Raw genomic sequence first — 22,806 nt, 5'->3', positions numbered from 1 at the left:
TCGTTGGCAGGCGCAGCAGCTGAATTTACGTGTGTACCGACAAAAGCCAGTATTGTGCGACGGCAGAGTTGTGAATGAGGCGGGCTGAAGGATTGACTGCAAAGTGAAGTTCGCTAATGAAACGCGTGTAATTAGGGGCCAGGTTACAGTTAGAAGAAGGAAGTAGAAAAGACCGCGTTCTGCAAGTGATTAATGCCGCTCTCGTGTGTGAAACCGCAGCAGCAGCTTCCATAAATGACAGAGAGCTGCAGGTTTGCGACATTTGCAGTTCTGGTTCTAGTTTCTTTCCCTTTCATAGTCATGGACATTTTATACCCTTGATGAAGGCCTACGTAATGCAGAATAAACTCAGATGAGGACAGCAAAAGTGTTATGTCTTTGTAGTTTGAACTCTAGTACAGGCTTCAAAGTAATACTGGGAAGTAATAATAATATACAAAGCGTTCAAGACGAGCTTAAAAACAATACGAATTTTCAAAGGGAACACGTTTCTGCAATTAATCCAAACAAATTTGAGCTCGGCGACAGTCTTTCGTTTATTTTGTTTGTCTTTTCTTTCATAACCAACCTGCAAAACTTTGATTATATACGATACCAACCTAAATGTTTGTCTTTTATTTCATAACCAACCTGCAAAACTTTGATTATATACGATACCAACCTAAATGTTTGTCTTTTGTTTCGTAACCAACCTGCAAAACTTTGATTATATACGATACCAACCTAAATGTTTGTCTTTTGTTTCGTAACCAACCTGCAAAACTTTGATTATATACGATATCAACCTAAATGTTTGTCTTTTGTTTCATAACCAACCTGCAAAACTTTGATTACATACGATACCAACCTAAATGTTTGTCTTTTGTTTCATAACCAACCTCCAAAACTTTGATTATATACGATACCAACCTAAATGTTTGTCTTTTGTTTCATAACCAACCTGCAAAACTTTGATTATATACGATACCAACCTAAATGTTTGTCTTTTGTTTCATAACCAACCTGCAAAACTTTGATTATATACGATACCAACCTAAATGTTTGTCTTTTATTTCATAACCAACCTACAAAACTTTGATTATATATGATACCAACCTAAATGTTTGTCTTTTATTTCATAACCAACCTGCAAAACTTTGATTATATACGATACCAACCTAAATGTTTGTCTTTTATTTCATAACCAACCTGCAAAACTTTGATTATATACGATAGCAACCTAAATGTTTGTCTTTTGTTTCATAACCAACCTGCAAAACTTTGATTATATACGATACCAACCTAAATGTTTGTCTTTTATTTCATAACCAACCTGCAAAACTTTGATTATATACGATACCAACCTAAATGTTTGTCTTTTATTTCATACCCAACCTACAAAACTTTGATTAATACGATACCAACCTAAATGTTTGTCTTTTGTTTCATAACCAACCTGCAAAACTTTGATTATATACGATACCAACGTAACTGCTTCTCTTCTGTTTGTTACTTACCCGTAAAATTCTACTATGATACCAACATTAAACGCCATTCCTAAATTATAGGCGCCAAATTACATAAGGTACCGTCAACGGGGGTAACACTGGCCCATTAAGGGTAACTTTGGCCCAATAGAGATTACATATTTGAATTTTTATATCTCCCTCAAAGTATGGTATATCTTAATAGCTTCAACTGTACTGTATAGATGGCAGCTCTTGCCAGTATTTTGTGAGAGATATAACAATTAAAATTATGTAATCTCTATTGGGCCAAAGTTACCCTTAATGGGCCAATGTTACTCCCGTTGACGGTACGTTTTTTTATAATATTAATACACGCACATTCTTTTTTAAGGGAGTGAAGTGACTTTTAAGCCACTTTGAATACATATGCTATATACATGCATACACTTTCAAGAAGGTACATATTATTGGTTTGTACTAAAGCCGGTTACTATGTCTCCCGAATTTAAAACAGCTGAAAAATATTTTCACTTCGTCTTGACCTCCTCAAATCAGAAGCTAGGTAACATAAAGCAAAGTGCAGAATCCGGTACTTACAAAAGTCAAATGTAAAGTGGAAAACAAGTGAACTTGGTGTTCCACGTCATCATATCGATGGTGTAAAATCGAAGTAACAGTAAGTGCACTGTAATGGGTCTATTTCAGTATAGTTTCATGTTATAAAGAATGGTTTCCCTAGCAACAAGTTTCTGTGTGGGAATTCTAACTTTCAAGGTCTAACAACAATAGCTATAGATCTAAATACAACAAAAAAAAAAACACGATCGTGCAAAAAAAAACTTTTTTCTGTTGTTCTGCTTCTCACATGCGGTTCTGTAGGAATTTTTTGCGCTGAATTAGAAAATAATCTTCAATTTCTTCCAAGAAGTCACATTTTCATACAAATCATAGAAATATGAAAAAATGCTAATAAATTAATTATTTACTGTACTTTTATATAAATGTCTTAAAATGTTTATTTTCGACTTTTTCAAACTAAATATTACCTAAGAGCATTATATTACACAAGTTTTATAGAAAAGTGACCGAGTAACAGCAACTGAATTTGAAGAGGAAGATCTATTTTGAGTCTTCTTGGGAATTACTTATACATTTTTATTGTGGTTTGGTGTTTCAGTGTTTCTATATGAAATATCGTTTGTCTGCTCTGATTTCAGATATTTACCCATTCGAGCTCCAGTATTCACTCCGAACTCTTCTATCAGCAAGTTGACATCCAAACGCTTGGGGTTCCTTTAACCCTGGCTCGTCACTACCTTATTCCCTCACACACAACCCTCAATTGATTGGGTAGGGGGGAGAGTTCTTTATTAGTACCATTAAATTTGTCATAGAGGTCGACAGCTTCAATCAGCCTAGCATTAGCATTAAACAAAACACACAGAGGGCGTAACTCGGCTATCAAAATACTTCACTATACTAATCAGAAATTTAAACCCGAGTCACACGGGGATAGTTTACAGGAGTCAAGTGCTTGAAGCCTCTAAACTTGATGTTATATTTGTGATCACACGGAGACATTAAACTTGAAACCATGCTTGAAAAAAAGCGCGCGCTGAATGTTGTATTCGCAGTGGTGTTTGGATTCTGTTATAGTTAATAAAAATCAATAGTGAACTGGCATTTTTAGTTTGGTGAAACTGCCACCAGCACATATTCGAGCATGTGTGCAGCTAATTGGCGCCTTGTTATTGTATGAATTACAAAATATTCTTGAAAAAAAAGGAAAAGAGAACATGGGTTAAGAAATGGATTCGTAGAAGAATTATGCAAGGTGCATCTAATATCTTGTTGAAAGAATTAGCTGAAGAAGATCCTGCAGAATACAGGAAGCATCTCAGAATGAGTCCTGTTTTAAGGGTTTTTAACTTTTTTCGAACCACTTCTACGTCACTGTTCCTTTTATTAGTGTTTTTTAAAATGTAGGCTATTTATATGTTTTTCAATGTATTCTGACGAAGCCTAAAACTGTATGTCTAATGGCCAAATAAATTGAATTGAATATGTTTTCGAAACCTTTTTCCATGAGTTCACCGACTAGTTTCTGGAATAATAATTCCCGCTTGTTTTTACTGAGGTATTCTTTGTCACGTATATTCCATAAAATTTCGTACTTCTCATACACTTCCAAAAACTTTATGATATCGTTTGAATTCCACTTAGGGACGCTCATTATTAATTATTATTAATTTACTTCGACAATAGGCCTAAAAGTACAAACTTTCTACTTGCCAAGTTGCTACAAGTTCGCATTCACACGAGAGAAGTGGTGGACTCAAGTTGGTCACGTGACGGGAAAGTGGAAACAAAAGTTGACGGGTCGTCAACTCAAATTCTGCTTGACCGCCAAGTCACAACTTGACTGTCTCGATTATATCACAGGGGGGAAAGTTGAAGGAAAGTCGACTTGCTCCAAGCACTTGACTCCTGTAAACTATCCCGTGTGAATTAGCCTTCACCGTCCCAACCTGCAGCTGTGCACACTGATAATCTGTTTCCAGTGTGCCTGCACTTAGCAACGTCATTTCATAAAGAGAAGAGGAGTCATATAAAATGAAAATAATAATATTAATACTAATAATAATAATAATAATAATAATAATAATAATAATAATAATAATATTAATAATAATGATAACAGCTTACCAGGAGGAAGATCGGGGAGATGATGGTCCAGGTGACCCGCCAGAAGATTCCCGGCCGGTGGCCAATCATCTTTTCGATGTCGCGAGAGAAGCGGTTGACGCCGTAGAACCAGCACACGCCCACCGCCTCCACGAACACCACGAAGAGGATGGAGATGCCGGGCCCGTACACGTTCAGCAGATTCACCAGGTACACGCCGCCCTGCAAAAAGCTCAACTCCATCATTTATCTACACAACTTTATTTAATACGTGGGCTCGAACTTTTGTAGTTGTAGTAGTAGTAGTAGTAGTAGTAGTACTAGTAGTATTAGTAGTAGTACTAGTAGTATTAGTAGTAGTACTAGTAGTATTAGTAGTAGTACTAGTAGTAGTAGTAGTAGTACTAGTAGTACTAGTAGTAGTAGTACTAGTGGTACTAGTATAGTAGTAGTAGTACTAGTAGTAGTACTATTAGTAGTAGTACTAGTAGTACTAGTAGTAGTAGTACTAGTGGTACTAGTACTACTAGTAGTAGTAGTAGTACTAGTGGTACTAGTACTTGTAGTAGTAGTAGTAGTAGTACTAGTAGTAGTAATATTAGTAGTAGTACTAGTAGTAGTAGTCCTAGTAGTAGTAATATTAGTAGTAGTACTAGTAGTAGTAGTACTAGTAGCAGTAGTAGTACTAGTAGTAGTAGTACTAGTGGTACTAGTACTACTAGTAGTAGTAGTAGTACTAGTAGTAGTAGTACTAGTGGTACTAGTACTACTAGTAGTAGTAGTAGTACTAGTGGTACTAGTACTTGTAGTAGTAGTAGTAGTAGTAGTACTAGTAGTAGTAATATTAGTAGTAGTACTAGTAGTAGTAGTACTAGTGGTACTAGTACTACTAGTAGTAGTAGTAGTACTAGTGGTACTAGTACTTGTAGTAGTAGTAGTAGTAGTACTAGTAGTAGTAATATTAGTAGTAGTACTAGTAGTAGTAGTCCTAGTAGTAGTAATATTAGTAGTAGTACTAGTAGTAGTAGTACTAGTAGCAGTAGTAGTACTAGTAGTAGTAGTACTAGTGGTACTAGTACTACTAGTAGTAGTAGTAGTACTAGTAGTAGTAGTACTAGTGGTACTAGTACTACTAGTAGTAGTAGTAGTACTAGTGGTACTAGTACTTGTAGTAGTAGTAGTAGTAGTAGTAGTACTAGTAGTAGTAATATTAGTAGTAGTACTAGTAGTAGTAGTACTAGTGGTACTAGTACTACTAGTAGTAGTAGTAGTACTAGTGGTACTAGTACTTGTAGTAGTAGTAGTAGTAGTACTAGTAGTAGTAATATTAGTAGTAGTACTAGTAGTAGTAGTACTAGTGGTACTAGTACTACTAGTAGCAGTAGTAGTACTAGTAGTAGTAGTACTAGTGGTACTAGTACTACTAGTAGTAGTAGTAGTACTAGTGGTACTAGTACTTGTAGTAGTAGTAGTAGTACTAGTAGTAGTAATATTAGTAGTAGTACTAGTAGTAGTAGTCCTAGTAGTAGTACTAGTAGTAGTAATATTAGTAGTAGTACTAGTAGTAGTAGTACTAGTAGCAGTAGTAGTACTAGTAGTAGTAGTAGTACTAGTAGTAGTAATATTAGTAGTAGTACTAGTAGTAGTAGTACTAGTAGCAGTAGTAGTACTAGTAGTAGTAGTAGTACTAGTAGTAGTAATATTAGTAGTAGTACTAGTAGTAGTAGTACTAGTAGCAGTAGTAGTACTAGTAGTAGTAGTAGTACTAGTAGCAGTAGTAGTACTAGTAGCAGTAGTAGTACTAGTAGTAGTAGTAGTACTAGTAGCAGTAGTACTAGTAGCAGTAGTAGTACTAGTAGCAGTAGTAGTACTAGTAGTAGTAGTAGTACTAGTAGCAGTAGTAGTACTAGTAGTAGTAGTAGTACTAGTAGTATTAGTAGTAGTACTAGTAGTAGTAGTAGCAGTAGTAGCAACAAAGTAGCAGTACTAGGACCTAGCAGTAGCAGTAGTACAGGGACATAATTTTATTTTGTACTTCAATTTTTATTGTACCTGAGTTTTGGAATGTACTTCACTCCCACCCCTTCTACTAGTAAACTTCCAACCGTTCACGACACAGAGCCGAGGGCGCGTAAGCAGTACTGAGTTAGTGAGTATAGTACGTTCCAGAAATATGTTTGCGTTTTCCAGTGATGAAAGAGCTTTCAATATTGAATCATATTTTCACACAGGTACTGTCGTCCGTTTGCCTACGTCGCATCCCGGTTTCCCCCATCTGCTTCTGTTCGCCCCTCTGTAAAGTCTAGTAGCTGGGCTGTCTTAGCTCTTTTCTGAAAACATTAATTTCTGTTAGGAATTGGACGTCTACGTAATATTATACAAATGTTTAAAATAACTTAAATAAAATGGCCTCGTTAAGTAATTAACTGTCACGTGATTACCCCCCCCCTTTCTACGACCCTGCGACAAAACCACTTGGACGGACAGTAGATAGCATGTCTGAGTAATTTTATCTTTTCGGATCGGGCAGAAGTGAAGATTGAATTTACAGTACGTAAGGTACTCTTTTATACAGTAGGTACAGAATTATTTCAACATGAGTTACTCGTACGAAGGACGAAACTGGTAATTCAAATTAGGTACAATAGTCTATAGTGCGATAATATGCACAAAAGAACTGAAGCCTGTATCGAAGTGAACGGCCACCATTTTCAAAAATGTGTTTAAATATCCATATTATGCTTATTTTTCAATTTCACTTCATTCTCTATATTGTACGCTAATGTGCTATAACAGTACAATATACACTGCATAATGAATAGTCTACGTCCGAATGGACAGCTCAATTCGTGAGTAAAAACACTAAGTGTTAATACTGTACTGTATTTTGATTAAACAAAAACCTAATGAAAATTATCAAACTCAAAATTGCGATATTTCCTAGTTTACGTAAATGGATGAACTACTTCTCTTCCCTCTTATACCTAGTAAAGTGATTTGTATTTTACGCCAGTATCATCGAACTCCAGTCGTGGAAGGGGGTAGCAAACAGCGTTTCCTGTTTCAATCGTTACTAGAAAGGTATAGCCAGGTTAATATTAGAAATGTTAGTAAAAATAAAATGATGTCCGTGCAGTAGCGTTGAAATAGTATATCACGATAAAAGATTGGGAAGTGCTTTTTACAAAATCGAGGAAAAGTCAATTTCCGATATTTTGTAATGTATTTGTGTATTCTAGAAATAAAGCAGAAAAATGGCACAGAATATGCACATTGTCTTCTTTACATCGTCACCAATTCCTCTCCCCTCAATTGAGTCCTATTTCTTTTAAATAAAACCTAATACTTGTGTGGATTTTATTTTTATCTTTTTACTTGGTTATTTAACGACGCTGTATCAACTACTCGGTGATTTACCGCCGATAGGATTGGTGAGATGTTATTTGGCGAGATGAGGCCGAGGATTCGCCATAGATTACCTGACATTCGCCTTACGGTTGGGAAAACCTCGGGGAAAAAACCCAACCAGGTAATCAGCCCAAGCGGGAATCGAAGCTGGAGATAAGACTGAGGTTATGATTACATAGGCATAACTTGAGAATAAAGAAGCAAATGATATGACAGAGAACCCATAATCTCTTGGAAATTGCCATCTTCTAAATCCATTTCAGCCCTTAAATTTAACTTTATCTCATTACTTGTTGGCCAGGCAAATTATGGCGCTAAGTGACGTGTACGGTCGGTCTTCACATATCTTGAATCTTACTTAGGCCTACTACAGTCACAGTCACGAAGCTTGAGTTGATGAGGCTACTAGGAACAATAGACTGTGCCGATACTGTTTCACATTGTATGTGATGAGGCGATAGTAGCGATCCTAGTGGTTAGCAACTATATATGGATGCATATTCCCTACGTATTGAGCTTCGTGACTGTTAGGCCCATTCACAATGAAAATTAAACATAACCGTAACATAAACACAGAAGTTTGCACCCAGGCTACCAAATGGGATCATTCACAATGATTCACATAAGCATTGACATAAACATTACCGTAAGACGTTAACATGAAAGTTTGCAAACTCCAAACTTTCATGCTTATGCTTACGTGATTTGCAAACAGAACACAGTCGTGGAGCGCTGAAGTATACGACAGAATATGAGGAAATTGCGTCGTTGTTATGTTTCCATGGTTACCAAGTATGTTTGCTGTTATGTTTTGTTTTCATCGTGAATGATGGTATGAGTTCTTGATTTTACCGTAACGTTTATATTTAACGCTTACGTTATGTTTAATTTTCATTGTGAATGTAGACTATGTTACGACTAAAGTGTAAGTTAAGTTGTGACTGAACACAAATTCTGCGTTTGCTACCCACTAAAGTCGGATGTATTTTTATTTTAGTAGGTTATTTTACGACGCTTTATCAACAGCTTAGGCTATTTAGCGTCTGAATGAGATGAAGGTGATAATGCCGGTGAAATGATTCCGGGGTCCACCACCGAAAGTTACCCAGCATTTGCTCATATTGGGTTGAGGGAAAACCCCGGAAAAAACCTCAACCAGGTAACTTGCCCCGACCGGGAATCGAACCCGGGCCACCTGGTTTCGCGGCTAGACGTGCTAAAAGTCGGATGTAAGTGAAGGTGAAGTTCATGAATATGTTTTAATACAGGTCTATAATGGGTTGTTCTGTACATTATTGACTGATTGAAATAATTTACCTGTAATATCTGAATCAAAACAAGAGTGAACCTTGCAGCCTAGATGATTTGAATGTCAAGACCTGTCAGACGGCTTTATCGTGAGGTCCACTCACACGAAGCGCGAAGTCACATGACCAACAAGCACTTCCAGTGTTGCCAGATTTTTACGAAAGAAAGTCCCTCAGATGGGTTGAAAAATCCCTTAAATTTAGAAGAAATCACTCTTGGGGTGATATGGTCTAAACTCCAAGATACACATTTTAAAATCGAATTAAAATAATAAATTAGAACAAGACAATGGGCGTGGAGCTGTGTCTTTGTAATTCACTCTTACCGGCCGATAGTTCCTTTTTGCAACACAAACATTTTACTTTATAGGGATCATTAGATTTAGCCAACCAACCTTCAAAGTGAGGATCCTCCAACCACGATTCAACGAATGATTGTTTCCGCCAAGATTTCTCACTTTTAGATAACTCTTTCCTGATTTCACTTTTTTTTTCGGCGTGGACGGTCCTTCTTGAGGATCTCTCATTGCACAAATAAAATAAACACACGCTTAAAAATATCAGTAATTTAAAAATAAGAAAATAAACAGACACGTCCACACCTGTGGAGTAACGGTCAGCGCGTCTGGCCGCGAAACCAGGTGGCCCGGGTTCGATTCCCTGTCGGGGCAAGTTACCTGGTTGAGGTTTTTTCCGGAATTTTCCCTCAACCCAATATGAGCAAATGCTGGGTGTTGGACCCCGGACTCATTTCACCGGCATTATCACCTTCATTTCATTCAGACGCTAAATAACCCAGATGTTGATAAAGCGTCGTAAAATAACGTACTAAAATAAAAAAAAAATAAATAAAAATAAACAGACACTTAAAAAATATCGACTTAAAACTATGGTCATAATGTACAATAGCCTACTTACATTTTTCCCGGCTGTTAACACAAGAACTAAAACTACAGTCTACTCTATCCCTAACGTACTCACGTTCGCAACAATCTACTGTCTACTGAATAGAGGTGGGGAAAAAATAACGTAACAGTTATTTTGGAACCGTTCCTTGTTTGGAACTGTTCCAAAAGTAACAGCACCTTGGAACACTATGTTCCAAAATAACAGTGTTGCTCTGACCTAGTACGAAATACTTGCGGTTACAAATACTCGTTTCACTTTGGAACTACATTATGACAACGCCTGTTCCACAGAACGGAACATGTTTGGCACTATTGAAAGCAGTGACGCCAACTTTTGAAAAACAGTAGGTGGGCTCAAACCGTTGCTTACGGCTCAAACATTTGACGAGCCTTAAGTTAAATAAATTTCACGATAAGTTATTGGGTGGGCTCGGATTCCACGAGCCCATATAAGTTGGCGCCACTGTTTGAAAGCAGAATTAGGAATCCTTTCGTCGTATTGAAATAAATGTTGGAAACTAAAGTAAAAGATAAATAGTAAAGATACGAAGATAGCCTTTAAAAAATGTACACACTATCTTGGAACTGATGTTAATTAAGTATAGGATTCTATCAAATAACATAATGCCTGTATTATAGGAACTACATTGTGAATTTTATCAAGAGAGATGAAAATATATAGGTTATGTTTTATTTCCAAATATTTTACAGTTTTAGTTTCATTGCCAATTCTTGAAATTAAACTAAAATCTGTTGAAACATGACTGTATTATTGAAGTTCTTTTGTTTAAAAAAAAGTACAACGGTAAATTTTCATATTTCATTACAATGAGATTATTATTCTTCATGACGATACATTATTAATATGAATTTTAGCACGGCCAAAATTATTATAGCTTTTATTTACGCATTTTTGGAGAAATTGAACACTACTGTGACCTTCAGCTGAGCAGAAGAGGAAGAATAGGTTAGGTTTTATTTACCACTGGGATCCATTTCGATTTCGTGACCAATTTACAAATAATTTAAAATGACATTACATTTCCTGCTTCGAACAAACCTGATCTACGAATTCAATTTAGCATTAGAAAAGATTTCATTTCCAGGAATTCACATCTCGACTCATTATGACATCGTACTGCATCACAAGTATGTGACCATTTAGCGTCCGTACATGTTCCTAAATACCACTGTTACATTACGTACTAGTAGTACGTGGCTCTTCCACTGTTACACTAAATACTCCTGTTACAAAAAATACTCGATGTTATGGAACTACATTATGAGTCATGACTATAAAATAACGTAACGGCCTGTTCCAAACCATCACTGTTACATTGCATACTAGTAGTACTGTACCTGTTATACAAAATACTTGCTGTTACCTGTTACAATATACTCGATGTTATGGAACACGGCCGACTTGATGATACCTTCGCTTTCAAAGGTGAAGCGAAGCTAGCATCAAGTCTGCCGTGTATGGAACTACATTATGACAACCGTTGCTGCAGTGTTATCAATTTACCGACTTTGTCACTAGATCTGGCTACTTTTAACAATTTTCAGGAACAAAATAAATACCAACTTTTTATCCTGAACTGGCGTCTTGCATTAATACGTGTATAACGTAACTGGTTTCGTGGTGTCAATACTGTCAGTATGACTTCTGGACTTTCTCATGGCCCTCGACTTATACTATTGCCTTTTTTACCCAAATGTTTGCATAAACTACTTTGACTAAAGGGTTTTAACAAAAATAAATTGTGTCACACGCTTCACAGAATGACAGAACTGAATTTAGGGACTTGACTCTGGAGGAGTTTCGTTCATTCCTGGTGTGTTTTATTTTGGTACAGTTTCCACATTAAATATATATATATATATATATATATATATCGGCGTAGGCTATAAAATATATGGTGGTACTGTGTTATTTTGGAACTGTTATTTGGAACCTAGTATTTTCATGGAACTGGAACAGTTGGAACTGTTACGAGAAAATAACAACTTTTCCCATCTCTCCTACTGAAGTACTGAATCGATTTGAATATAAACGACAATGATAAATGGCAGCCAACAAGCAGTAAAATTATAAAAGAAAAACATAAATCTCATTGGTCGTTTCTATCTGAATCACTCAACTCTTTGAATTAAAATTATATGTTATAACAACCCATTGTTGACAAACCATATATTAAGCATTTAATAGAGTTTTCAGTGTTAAATCGCTTTTATGTGATTTTAATAAAAATTAAGAAACTCATTTTATATCTGAAAAATAAAAATATTTTGAAAAATATTTAAAAAAATGGAAAAATTGGAAAGGTGTGAAAATCCCTACATTTTGTGTCATTCCGTCAAAAAAATCCCTCAATCCCTTTTCGACCAAAAAATCCCTACGCCGAGGGATAAATCCCTCAACCCGGCAACACTGAGCACTTCGTCCAAAGATAAGAATTTCCAGCATGGGTTATTGATGCTGGATTAAAAATGTCGTTCAGCTTGTTACGCTTATGAGCGCTTCCCTCCCCCGCTCCAAACGCACGGAGTACGAGATAATGCGCCAGCTGCATATGTTTGGCGGCAGCTTCCAATGGCTTGTAGCCGATCAATGCTCCGTGCCTGGCACGTCATAAAACCCAATACCATTTGTATTAAATGCAGCTGAGTTGCCGACAAGCAACCCGACACACGTGCAGTCCTGCTATTTCCACGCCAAAGAGTGTGGTGTAGACTTTGTGTTGTGTTCTTTCGTTCAAACTTATTGTACATGCAATAAATCTCTGAGGCAAGAAGCCGTGGATCCTAAATTCATACAATTTGCTTGTAAAACATTAACAGTTTTTATATTATTTTTAGTTGGTTATTCAACGACGGTCTATCAACTATTAGTCTATTTAGGGCCGATGAAATTAGTGTTAGCGAGATGAGGCCGAGGATTAGCCATTTGATTACCTAATATTCGCCTTACATTTGAGTGAAACTTCAAAAAGAAAAAAAAAACAATAACAACCAGGTAATGAGCCCAATCTGGAACTGAACCCACGACCGAGAGTATCTTCGGATCAGCAGGCAAAAGTTCTGTCACCTGAGACACGCCGACATAAGGCATAAGAGTTCTGCGGACCACCTTACTCTTGTTCCCTTCGAAAGAAAATTTATTATTTTCGTAGCATATTTTAATGCCAGTATACTTATATTTTAAAATTGAATGAAGGTTCAGTACTTTGGTCCTCTGTTATGAATTCGGGTGGTCCCTGGCTGGGTTACAGGCGCGGCGCCAGATGTGCAGGGAAAAGATGTCGAGAAACACGACGTATATAGTGCTTTAACTCCCGTTTTTGCTGTTGAGAGTAGAATGGGAAGTCTATAGATGGGTAAGGTAATACATTTCATAAAATGCAGTACCGGGAGAAAAAGTGAAATTCGATTGCCATGTGTCATTTCCAAACTCTGAGATTTTAAGCTATAGTGTGATACGCAATTCGTTTGAATTTTATTTTTTCTTCTGTCTTTTTTGAAGGATCACAAAGGCAGACCTCGAGGACCACAGGTGGTCCGCGGACCATAGTTTGAGAAACGCTGCACTAGACTGTAAGAACTGTTTACAAGATACAGCATTGCTACAGTGTTGAAGCATTTCTTGGCAAATTTCAAACCGAGTCGTGGAAGTAACACGACAACAGTTACGACAACAGTTTTGAAGAAGACTGTATTCTGTTTACTCTTTCATAAATGATATTTCGAAATGTCAGTCGCTAGGCTAAGCTGTAGATACGGGTAGGATAAAAATTTGTAAATCATGTTTTATTTAGCGACGTTCGCAACTGTCGAAGTTATATCAGCATCGCCGGTGTGTCGGTATTTTGTCCCGCAGGAGTTCTTTTACATGTTAGTAAATGTACTGACATGAGTCTGTCACATTTAAGTACACTTAAATGCCACCGACGTGGGCCGGGATCGAACCCGCAACCTCGGGCACAGAAGGCCGGTAGGATGAAAAATCTGCTTACCTTGTACCTTTTTTACAGATCAAATGTTTCTCGCCTTTTCTATCAACATTTTTTGTGACACAGGCCCCACTAGCAGATGATGACCACTCATTTTCACCCCAAACAGAATACAGGTATAGGCTAATAATATAACTTATATGTTATTATTTGAACTTTCGACTACTACTACTACACTGCTACTTACAGACTTGTTACTAAATCTACGTATTACTCTGTGAAGAGATTTATTAAATCTACATACTTAGACTTCAACAAACAAAATTTGATAACACAATCCCAAGGGAAAAAATGGAACTCTCTGCATCATAATCCACAGTTAATTCCCGATTTACCACGAAAATCGTCTGTAGCTGCATTTAGATTGGCAACAGGCCATGATTGTTTGGCCAAACACCTGCATAGAATTGGAATATATCAGTCCCCTAACTGCCCATTGTGCAACTCAAACCAAGAAATGTATTCGGGACACCTCAAAATCTGTGCTTCAGTGGCTGGCCATGATAATATCTTTGAAAAATATTGGAGTGCAAGAGGTCAAATGACTTTATTGTGAAACGCCTGGCATTAGAAAACAACAACTTTCGACTAGATCAAATGAATCCTGAGTGTTCAAAGACGATGTTCGGATTCACAGTTATTTTGTATATTCCCTAATCTTCGACACTATCCCAACATAATTATGTCAATAAGTCATAATCATAACCATCGTCATATTTTTTAACATGTTGAGTTTGAAGAAGTCAAGGCTGTGAAGAGTTCGTTACAACTTTTCTGAGCCAAATGATCAGAAGATTTCATCGTTCCGGTGTAATCTACGCCAAGAAATGCAAAATGTTTCGAACTGTCGCATCTATCTGGAATTTATAAAATTCTACAACTACTCCTGATTATCATCCGGGTACCAGGAAATTTACTGCACACTCCATTGTCTCTGAAACATGACATCAGTATGTGTTTGCAGGACAACACTTGATCCTGCTGGATTGCAGAATTGTCGCGATAAACACCACAGAGAAAATTGGGCCCAATTGCTGCTAATTAATAATAATGATAATAATTTATTTATTTATTTAACCTGACAGAGCTAAGGCCAGTAGGCCTTCTCTTCCGCCAAGCCAGACTCTAATTCTAATTGAATACAATTGCTTACATAGTTATTACATTAATATCTAGACCATAAAACAACATGAAAGTAAATAATGAAAGTTGGATAAGTAATGTTAGCGTGACAATAATAAACATTGGTAATAATAATAATAATAATAATAATAATGAAATAATTTAGATATTTATCTGTGATATATATATATATAACCATTAAACATTGAGAAACCTGAAAGAGCTGTTATTGTTAACAAGAATTGTTAGAAAAATATTTCGTTAGTCTATTCTTAAATTGGTTTGATGTCTGACAGTCCCTGACATTACTCGGTAGGGAATTCCAAAGCCGAGGAACAGCCACAGTGAAAGAAGATGAATATGAGGATGTTCGGTGGGAGGGAATGGATAATATTGAGGAGTGTTGAGATCGTGTGTCTAGGTTATGATGGGTGGATAAATTTTGAAAACGAGACGCAAGATAGACAGGAGTGGAGAAATGCAATATGTGAAAGAAAAGGGAAAGACAGTGGATTTTCCTACGATCTTCTAGACGGAGCCAGGACAACATTTCGAGGGATGGTGTTACGTGATCAGCCCGGCGAATATTGCAGACGAAACGGACGCACATATTATGAACACGTTGCAGTCTCTGCGCCGAAGTAACGCTTAGATCAGTAAGCAGAATATCACAGTAATCGAAGTGGGGCATCACGAGTGTTTGCACTAACATTTTTTTCATGGAAAAGGATAGAAAATTCTTCAATCGCCTAAACGAGTGGATTAAGGGGAATACTTTTTTTTGCAGGTTTCTGCAACTTGAATGTTCCAATTTAAACTTTTATCCATATAAATACCTAGATTCTTTATTGATTCACTGAACGGAATTTCGGTGCGTTATATTTTAATCGGGGACAAATTTGGTATGGTAATAGTGCTTAACAAACGTGAATGGCCCACAATGATTGACTGTGATTTTTCTGGGTTTAGTTTAAGTCGGAATTTCCGTGTCCATGTCCAGATTAAGTCCAGATCGTCATTAATTTTAGTTATTAATAAGACTTTAGAAATTACGTATTTTAGTTTCAACAGTCCACGGAAGATAAATTTTACCATGAACAGAAACAGACAATTATATGACATTTCGAAACATCTTCACGTTCTTGAAGCTGGAACTGAGATTTTAAGTATACTTTTCAATGCAAAAGGTTAAGAATGAAAGAGTTGTGCCACAACTGAAGCATGCCGAAAATGTCGGAGTGTTTTTCTTCAGCTCGTAGAGTGATTTTAAATATTTCCAATTAAAGAAGATTGAAGTTTTTAATTTGGAAGTGCGCTGAAACCAGAGGGATGCATTCTTGCCTCTAATTAAAAGGCGCCCAGCGTCACGACGGCCGGCGTGTACAGCACTCAAATGAAACAGGCGGACTTCCCCCCCCCCTCCCACCTACCGTCTTCAACCGTAACACGCTCGGCACTCTAACGTAACCAAGCAATAAACCCAAGTTTAACGGAAACACGAGTGAGCGAGGGATAGCAAAAAGCTTTCGTCTCTCTGTTGGTTTTGTAAACAGAATTAACCAAACAAAAGACTGGCTTTTGCGGACATCCGCGCCTCGCCGTCAGGGCAAATTGATTGGCCGCAATCTGATTGCTGAATCAATTGACTCGGTCTGATCTCAGAATAACATTGGAATCCTTTTAGCGCGGTTAAAGGAAGTCAAGGTGTCTGACCTGCCAGCGAGTGATGCACTCTCATGGAAGATTCATGTACTAGTGATAAAGGGGTGAAGAACAGCGAGGAGTTTTCTCAACAATGAGATAGAGGGAAGGAACGGTGGAATTATTCAATCAGAGCTATTTCTCTCCCGTAGTCTCTTATCCCAGCAATGGCCTAGTTTATTCTGTCCGCCATTATCATAGCCATTGTTCTGCTCCCTTGGGAGTTTAGGAGTGGGTTGATTTGCTACCACGGAGACCAAGAAGCGGCAAGATTGTGCGAATTTCAACGATCCTATTCTATCGTAAATGTGACCCCATATTTTGCACGCCAGCGTTCTTTCCTTCATGAACATGCCTTCATCCAATTAGTTTGAGTAGTGCGAGTTATTCATTTCAGTCATATATAAACCACGAATTTTAAAAACGTCCTAGTACAGCGTTTCTCAAACTATGACCCGCGCACCACTAGCGGTCCGCGAGATTCAGCTTCATCAACAGCGGAGCAAAACTATTATTTCACGTCATCTTCGGTATTCTAATGTTAGCCTTTGGATTTGAGATTCGCGAGTTCACACCCGGGCGAAAGCGACTGCAATAAAATCCTTAGCATCCTATGGTGGGAAGTGGAACTACAGATCCCTGTGTTACATTCACGGCGCGTAGAAATTCCTATCCCTGATAGAAGGATCCAGACAAACTTAGTCGGTCATTTCTCACCCACGTTGAATTTCGATATTGAATTAACTTTACAGTTGAAGGTGTCATTAAATGTATTATTATTATTATTATTATTATTATTATTATTATTATTATTATTACTACTACTACTAATATTATTAAAGTAAACTGTAAACGTTTGTTTTATCTCACGAAATCCGTTTTGAGAAGTTTCTAGATTATGCCAAAGTTTTTATCTTTAGTATTTTGGCAATAATTTCTTTTTGTTAGATTAACCCTTTCTCTTATCATTGTGCCAAGATACTAGAACAGCTTTTTGTCCCTTGGTTAATAATAATGATGCTCATTGTCACTGTTATTTTGTGTCTGTATTGGCCGGTTTTTCCAAGTATTGTTAGAAAATTTAACGACTGTTGAACTCTAAACAGTTTGTTAATTGATAAAATTTTATGTTTTCAACACCAGTTTGGTTTAACAGATTGTTAACAGTTTGTTAATTTTAAATGTAGGATTTCGGGCAGTTAACTCGTTTAACAATTAGGTAAATATGGCCGATGTCTCCACAGCTGTTCGAACAGAAGTTGCGAAATTAATATTTTGTGTCTCTCTGTAGGGGATGTTTAGCATATGACTGGTAATATAACATTTAAAAAATACTTTGGACTGTTTAAATACATCAGTGTTATTTTATTTCTTTCGTATTTCGTATCCATAATAGCAATGAGGAAATATAACCTTACTTTGTAATTATTATTCAGCACGTCACCTACAACTTTCATTTGTCAACTGTTTGTTTATGGAGCGTGGCCTACTATAACAGGTTGTCATTTTATGCAAGTTTCATGACTCACTCTATAATATAGAATTTAAAGGTTAATTTTAGCCAATCAAAAATTGTCTTACATGTGTAGAATCATTACCAACTGCTGTTGAGTAGTTAAAATAGTGCTAACAGACGTTATATTTAAGTGTTGGTTATCTTAAACAAAATTATGTTGAACAAATGGAAAATACATTAACAAAGCGTTAAAAATAAACAGACTGTTAATTTAACATTCGTTAAGCAAAATTAAACATTACTTGGACAAACTGGCCATATGTGTTATATATGTTTTTACCTTTTTTGCATCATTTAATGTGTTAGACTAACATTATTATTTTCAATTTATACTTGTATGTTAAGTTGTTTTTATGTCATTCATTCTGTCACTCGTTATTACATTAGATTAATTGCATTTATGTATAATTTTTCTTGTAGTTGTATTGCATTTCTGGTAGTGTGGAAGAGAAAGCCTGATGGCCTTAACTCCACCAGAGTAAATAATTAAATAAAATTATTATTATTATTATTATTATTGTTATTATTATTACATCAGGGAGGACAAGGAAAGGAGAATCTACCCGTTGGATCAGTTGCTGAAAGTTGTTCTACAAGGCTAAACTGACTATTATAATCTTTCCAGAGAAGTTCTCGTAACAATTTATTCTGTTACGAATTTTCAAATGCAATATTCTCAGTTTCCTGTGAATTTCTGGACTATTCAGTGAGTTACATAAAATCGCATTAAATGTTATAGTTTACAAAATACATTTGCTGTATTAAAGTAACGAAAATGTAACTCATATAATCAGAACACTAAAAATATTCCGTCTTACTGTTGATTCCATTAAAGCAATGTGAACCCGGTCCACTAGGATCGCATGGTAACGCTGGCACTGAAAAGGGGGGATTAAATAAGTGTTAAAATGTTAAGGATGTATATCTTGTAAGTTCCATACGAAACCCAGTTGTCTAGCAATTGTACAAGAGAACATGAGAGAATGAGCGTCTTTTAAATTTTTTAAATGTATATTTTAATAAAATTAGTAACTCAAAGCTTTTCAGTGAAATTCATAACTTATTCAATTAGGGATGAGAATGTATTTTAGTACCCTAAAAGTTTACGATCGTTCGTAGATTTATTAATGTTATTCAAAAACGTGTTACAAACAATGTCCTAATTCTTTGACGAACATGTAGGCCTTGTTATTTTTGTAAAATTTAAATTTATGCAATCATCGTCATAATTATTATGGAATAGCTGATGACACAATTCCAGAAATATTCGTGATTGCTTGTTTCCTGGAAACACATGCCCTGGATTGGTTTTGTGACAAACATTATGAATTTTTTATCTTCAGTGAAGAAAGAAAAGCAAACTTTCAGATTCCAGAGATGAAATTTCTGAGAAGTGCAATCAGCTACAACGGAAGAGACAGAAAAACAAATAAATACATAAATTCATCATCCTTCATCAGCAAAACAACACGTTGATTTCTTATCTTCATTAAACAAAGAATGGAAATATATTTAATACACTTCATAATATTTCAAAATATAAATCAGATTGCAGAGATACACAAGATATCGGGAATGGCAGATATGACAATATCAAAGAATATATTGATACACTAGCCGTACCCGTTCGCTCCGCTGCACCTGTTAGAAATAAATATAAAGTAATTACATAATTAAAACAGGACGTTTGATCCAGGGAACAACTTTTACAACAGCGCAAGATAATCTGCTTCGCTCATTACCCAATTTTTTTTTGCATTGCATTTATTGCATATATATTTTTAACACGATTCAATTGAGCATAGTTAAAATTTGAATTATAAAATAATGGATTGCTAAGCTAACGTACTATTACTGAATACTAAATCAATACACTCTCGTTGTTTGTTAATTCTCTGAGATTAAAATGAGTGTACATACAGCAAATATTATTTTAAGAAATACAGAAAACGAATGTACAAAATAGCCTATCAAATTTTCTGTCCATAAGAAGCTACTTTAATCTTACCTGTTCTCGATTTATTCACAAGTTACTGTAATAACATTATAGCATTATGTCCATCTAGAGAAACTACACTTTCCAATTGTGAAATAATAATTAATTATACAAATCGGTTAATTTAGCTTCTGATATTACTTCATACAAACACAGAAACATTCTCTGTAGGCTATGTTTAATAGCTTTCGATTGTTGCTGTCCAAGGCCCCTTATAGTCGAAGTCATTTGTTTTTTAATTCATTACATGGCCTTAGATGGCAGTTATTTTAATTTTAAAACTCATTTATCTCATTAAATATCAGCCCTATGAAAATTTTGCAAGGAATAAAACTTATCGGAAATCATTTTTAAAGAAACGTTTGTTATGTAACATTTTTCACAAAAATCAATAATAAGCGAGATATTTCGATTTATTTAATTCAGGCTCCCTTATAACCCCCCTTTTAAATAAAGTATTTTGAATGCCATATAGCCTAAAATCTAAGTTACAACGAACTTAATTTATATTCCAATTTTCATATAAATCGGTTCAGCCATTATCGCGTGAAAAGGTAACAAACATACAGACAGACATACAAACAAAAATTTCAAAAATGCGATTTTCGGTTTCAGGGTGGTTAATTATATATGTTAGGACCAATTATTTTTGGAAAATCGAAAATTACCAGAAAAATTTCGGCTACAGATTTATTATTAGTATAGATAATTTTAAAGGGAAGGGACAAATTAGTTTCACAGTAATAATAATAATAATAATAATAATAATAATAATAATAATAATAATAATAATTTATTGCTAGAACAGAGATACATATATTTTTTATGAAATAATCACTCTAGCGACCCCTGAAAATTTACATACTCGTGTTTATTTTTATTTTAGTAGGTTATTTTACGACGCTGTATCAACATCTTAGGTTATTTAGCGTCTGAATGAGATGAAGGTGATAATGCCGGTGAAATGAGTTCGGGGTCCAGCACCGAAAGTTACCCAGCATTTGCTTATATTGGGTTGACGGAAAACCCTGGAGAAACCTCAACCAGGTAACTATACTCGTGTTCTGGAGGCATCTCATAAAATTTTAAAATAAGTATTTTATTAATCAGCAGAATAAAAAGTAAAAAGAGAGGAAGAAAAACACAGATTATTACAATAATTCAAACTTTATATTTCTCCCTAAACAATAATTTATTTATTAATCTAGAGGAGCATTGGCAAAATTAATTTTTGGCAATTTAGCTGTTATCTTGTATAAAGCTGCATTTGTAGCCAAAAACGTTGTTGTTGCTCCGGATAGTCTATGAACACTCAGGAGTACACACTATTCCTTTAGTGTGATCTTATATATTTTCTAACCTTGCACAGAGGACAGTTCGGAAGGCTAGCAATGCAACCTCAAATGGGCATGTCACGCCTTATCACTAATTTATTTTAGAATGATTCTTCGAACGGCCGCTTTCTCTGCAGATATCGTAACCCAACTATGTGGTGCCGTTAATCGATTCAACCGTGTATGCATAAGGTTCCGGTGAAGTCCCACTAGAGTGACCTTTCGCCCCCTTCGAAAGCGTCAAGTCAAACTGATGCCATCAAGCCGACATGATGGTGATAAATATTAAAATGCAGTGTGGCTACGAAATAATGGAAGAGCCCTTCAGAGCTGCACGTACTTGCGTGGTGGTGGGCAGCGCGCAGATGTAGATGAGCACCAGCAGCACGGCCACGAAGATCTCCCTGTGCCTGCCCAGCTCCCTGGGGTACTCGTCACAGAGGGCAGTGATCATGGCTTCCAGGCCGCCGAATGTGCTGTCCAGTCCTGCGGGAGACCAACATCAATAGCTTCCAATTACATTGCCAGCAATCAACACTAACTCCAACCTATTATCAGTGGTGAGTTGAGGAATACATGGTCATGCGAACACATACTACGGATGCCGAACGACTTACAACATCTCGTGACACAATCACTTAACTTTGAAAAAAAAAAAAAATCTGCAATGACTTATGCCCCGGCCTTAGTGTTCAGATACAGCGAGGGTCTGACTGTACACCTCGTCAAGAATAATTTGAAATTATGAAGCGAATCTTGAGATAGTCTTTCGCCGACGTTTGAAATTACTTTCAGGTTACATCATGATTGTTTTCTTAGGTCGGAGACAGTATATATGTCGAGATTACATGATAACACCAAATTAAATTAAACACAATCCTTTCCTTGTGCTGGAGTGTGGTTTAGATTCTAACAAGCAATACCTAGTGCATGGGATTCCTACGGCGATACTTCTTCGTGCAAGAATAGTAATACCCAAACCAGTATTGATATTATACTGGGTGTTCATTTCAAAGTGTGTCATGACGTCACTGTTGTGAGTCAGCGATTTGAAGCGAGTTTCAGCTTTTATGCCAGAGAAGTTGCCTATTAATCAAGGCGTTCTTCAATCTGAACTTGAGAACGTGTACGGTATAACTTGAACGTCGTAGCAACAGATGGCGGTCTGTACTGTCTGTGTGCTATCTATGAGCGTATCCCGAATCTCACCGGTGAGCAATCCGATGGCATCACGGTGTTCCGAATTCCACCGATGACGTCATTGATGCTCCACCGGTGTCGCACCGGTGCCATCAGCTTGCGGAGGTGGTGGCAGTCTCCATCAGCCGCCATCAGTGAATCTGATTGGTTCTTGTGTAGGGCGGGAATTAG

At 36.4% G+C, this 22,806-nt stretch overlaps 1 protein-coding gene across 2 annotated transcripts in view; it reads right to left on the bottom strand.

Moving 5' to 3' along the window:
• The window catches only part of SerT (Serotonin transporter), a 369,951-nt gene that overhangs the window by 29,649 nt on the left and 317,496 nt on the right, over positions 1–22,806 (bottom strand). For both annotated transcript variants that reach the window (XR_011334757.1, XM_069838824.1), the window contains exons 10-11: positions 21,776–21,921; positions 4,155–4,355 (exon numbers count right to left, since the gene is read on the bottom strand). Coding sequence is in view for 1 of the 2 variants with exons in the window: in XM_069838824.1 (XP_069694925.1) it covers positions 4,155–4,355; positions 21,776–21,921 (347 nt within the window). In the remaining variant the exon portion in view is untranslated. The remainder of the gene's footprint in view (positions 1–4,154; positions 4,356–21,775; positions 21,922–22,806) is intronic.

Source organism: Periplaneta americana, chromosome 11 (assembly GCF_040183065.1).
Source record: "Periplaneta americana isolate PAMFEO1 chromosome 11, P.americana_PAMFEO1_priV1, whole genome shotgun sequence".
NCBI lineage: Eukaryota > Metazoa > Arthropoda > Insecta > Blattodea > Blattidae > Periplaneta > Periplaneta americana.
This window is presented reverse-complemented; position numbering and strand designations above follow the sequence as displayed.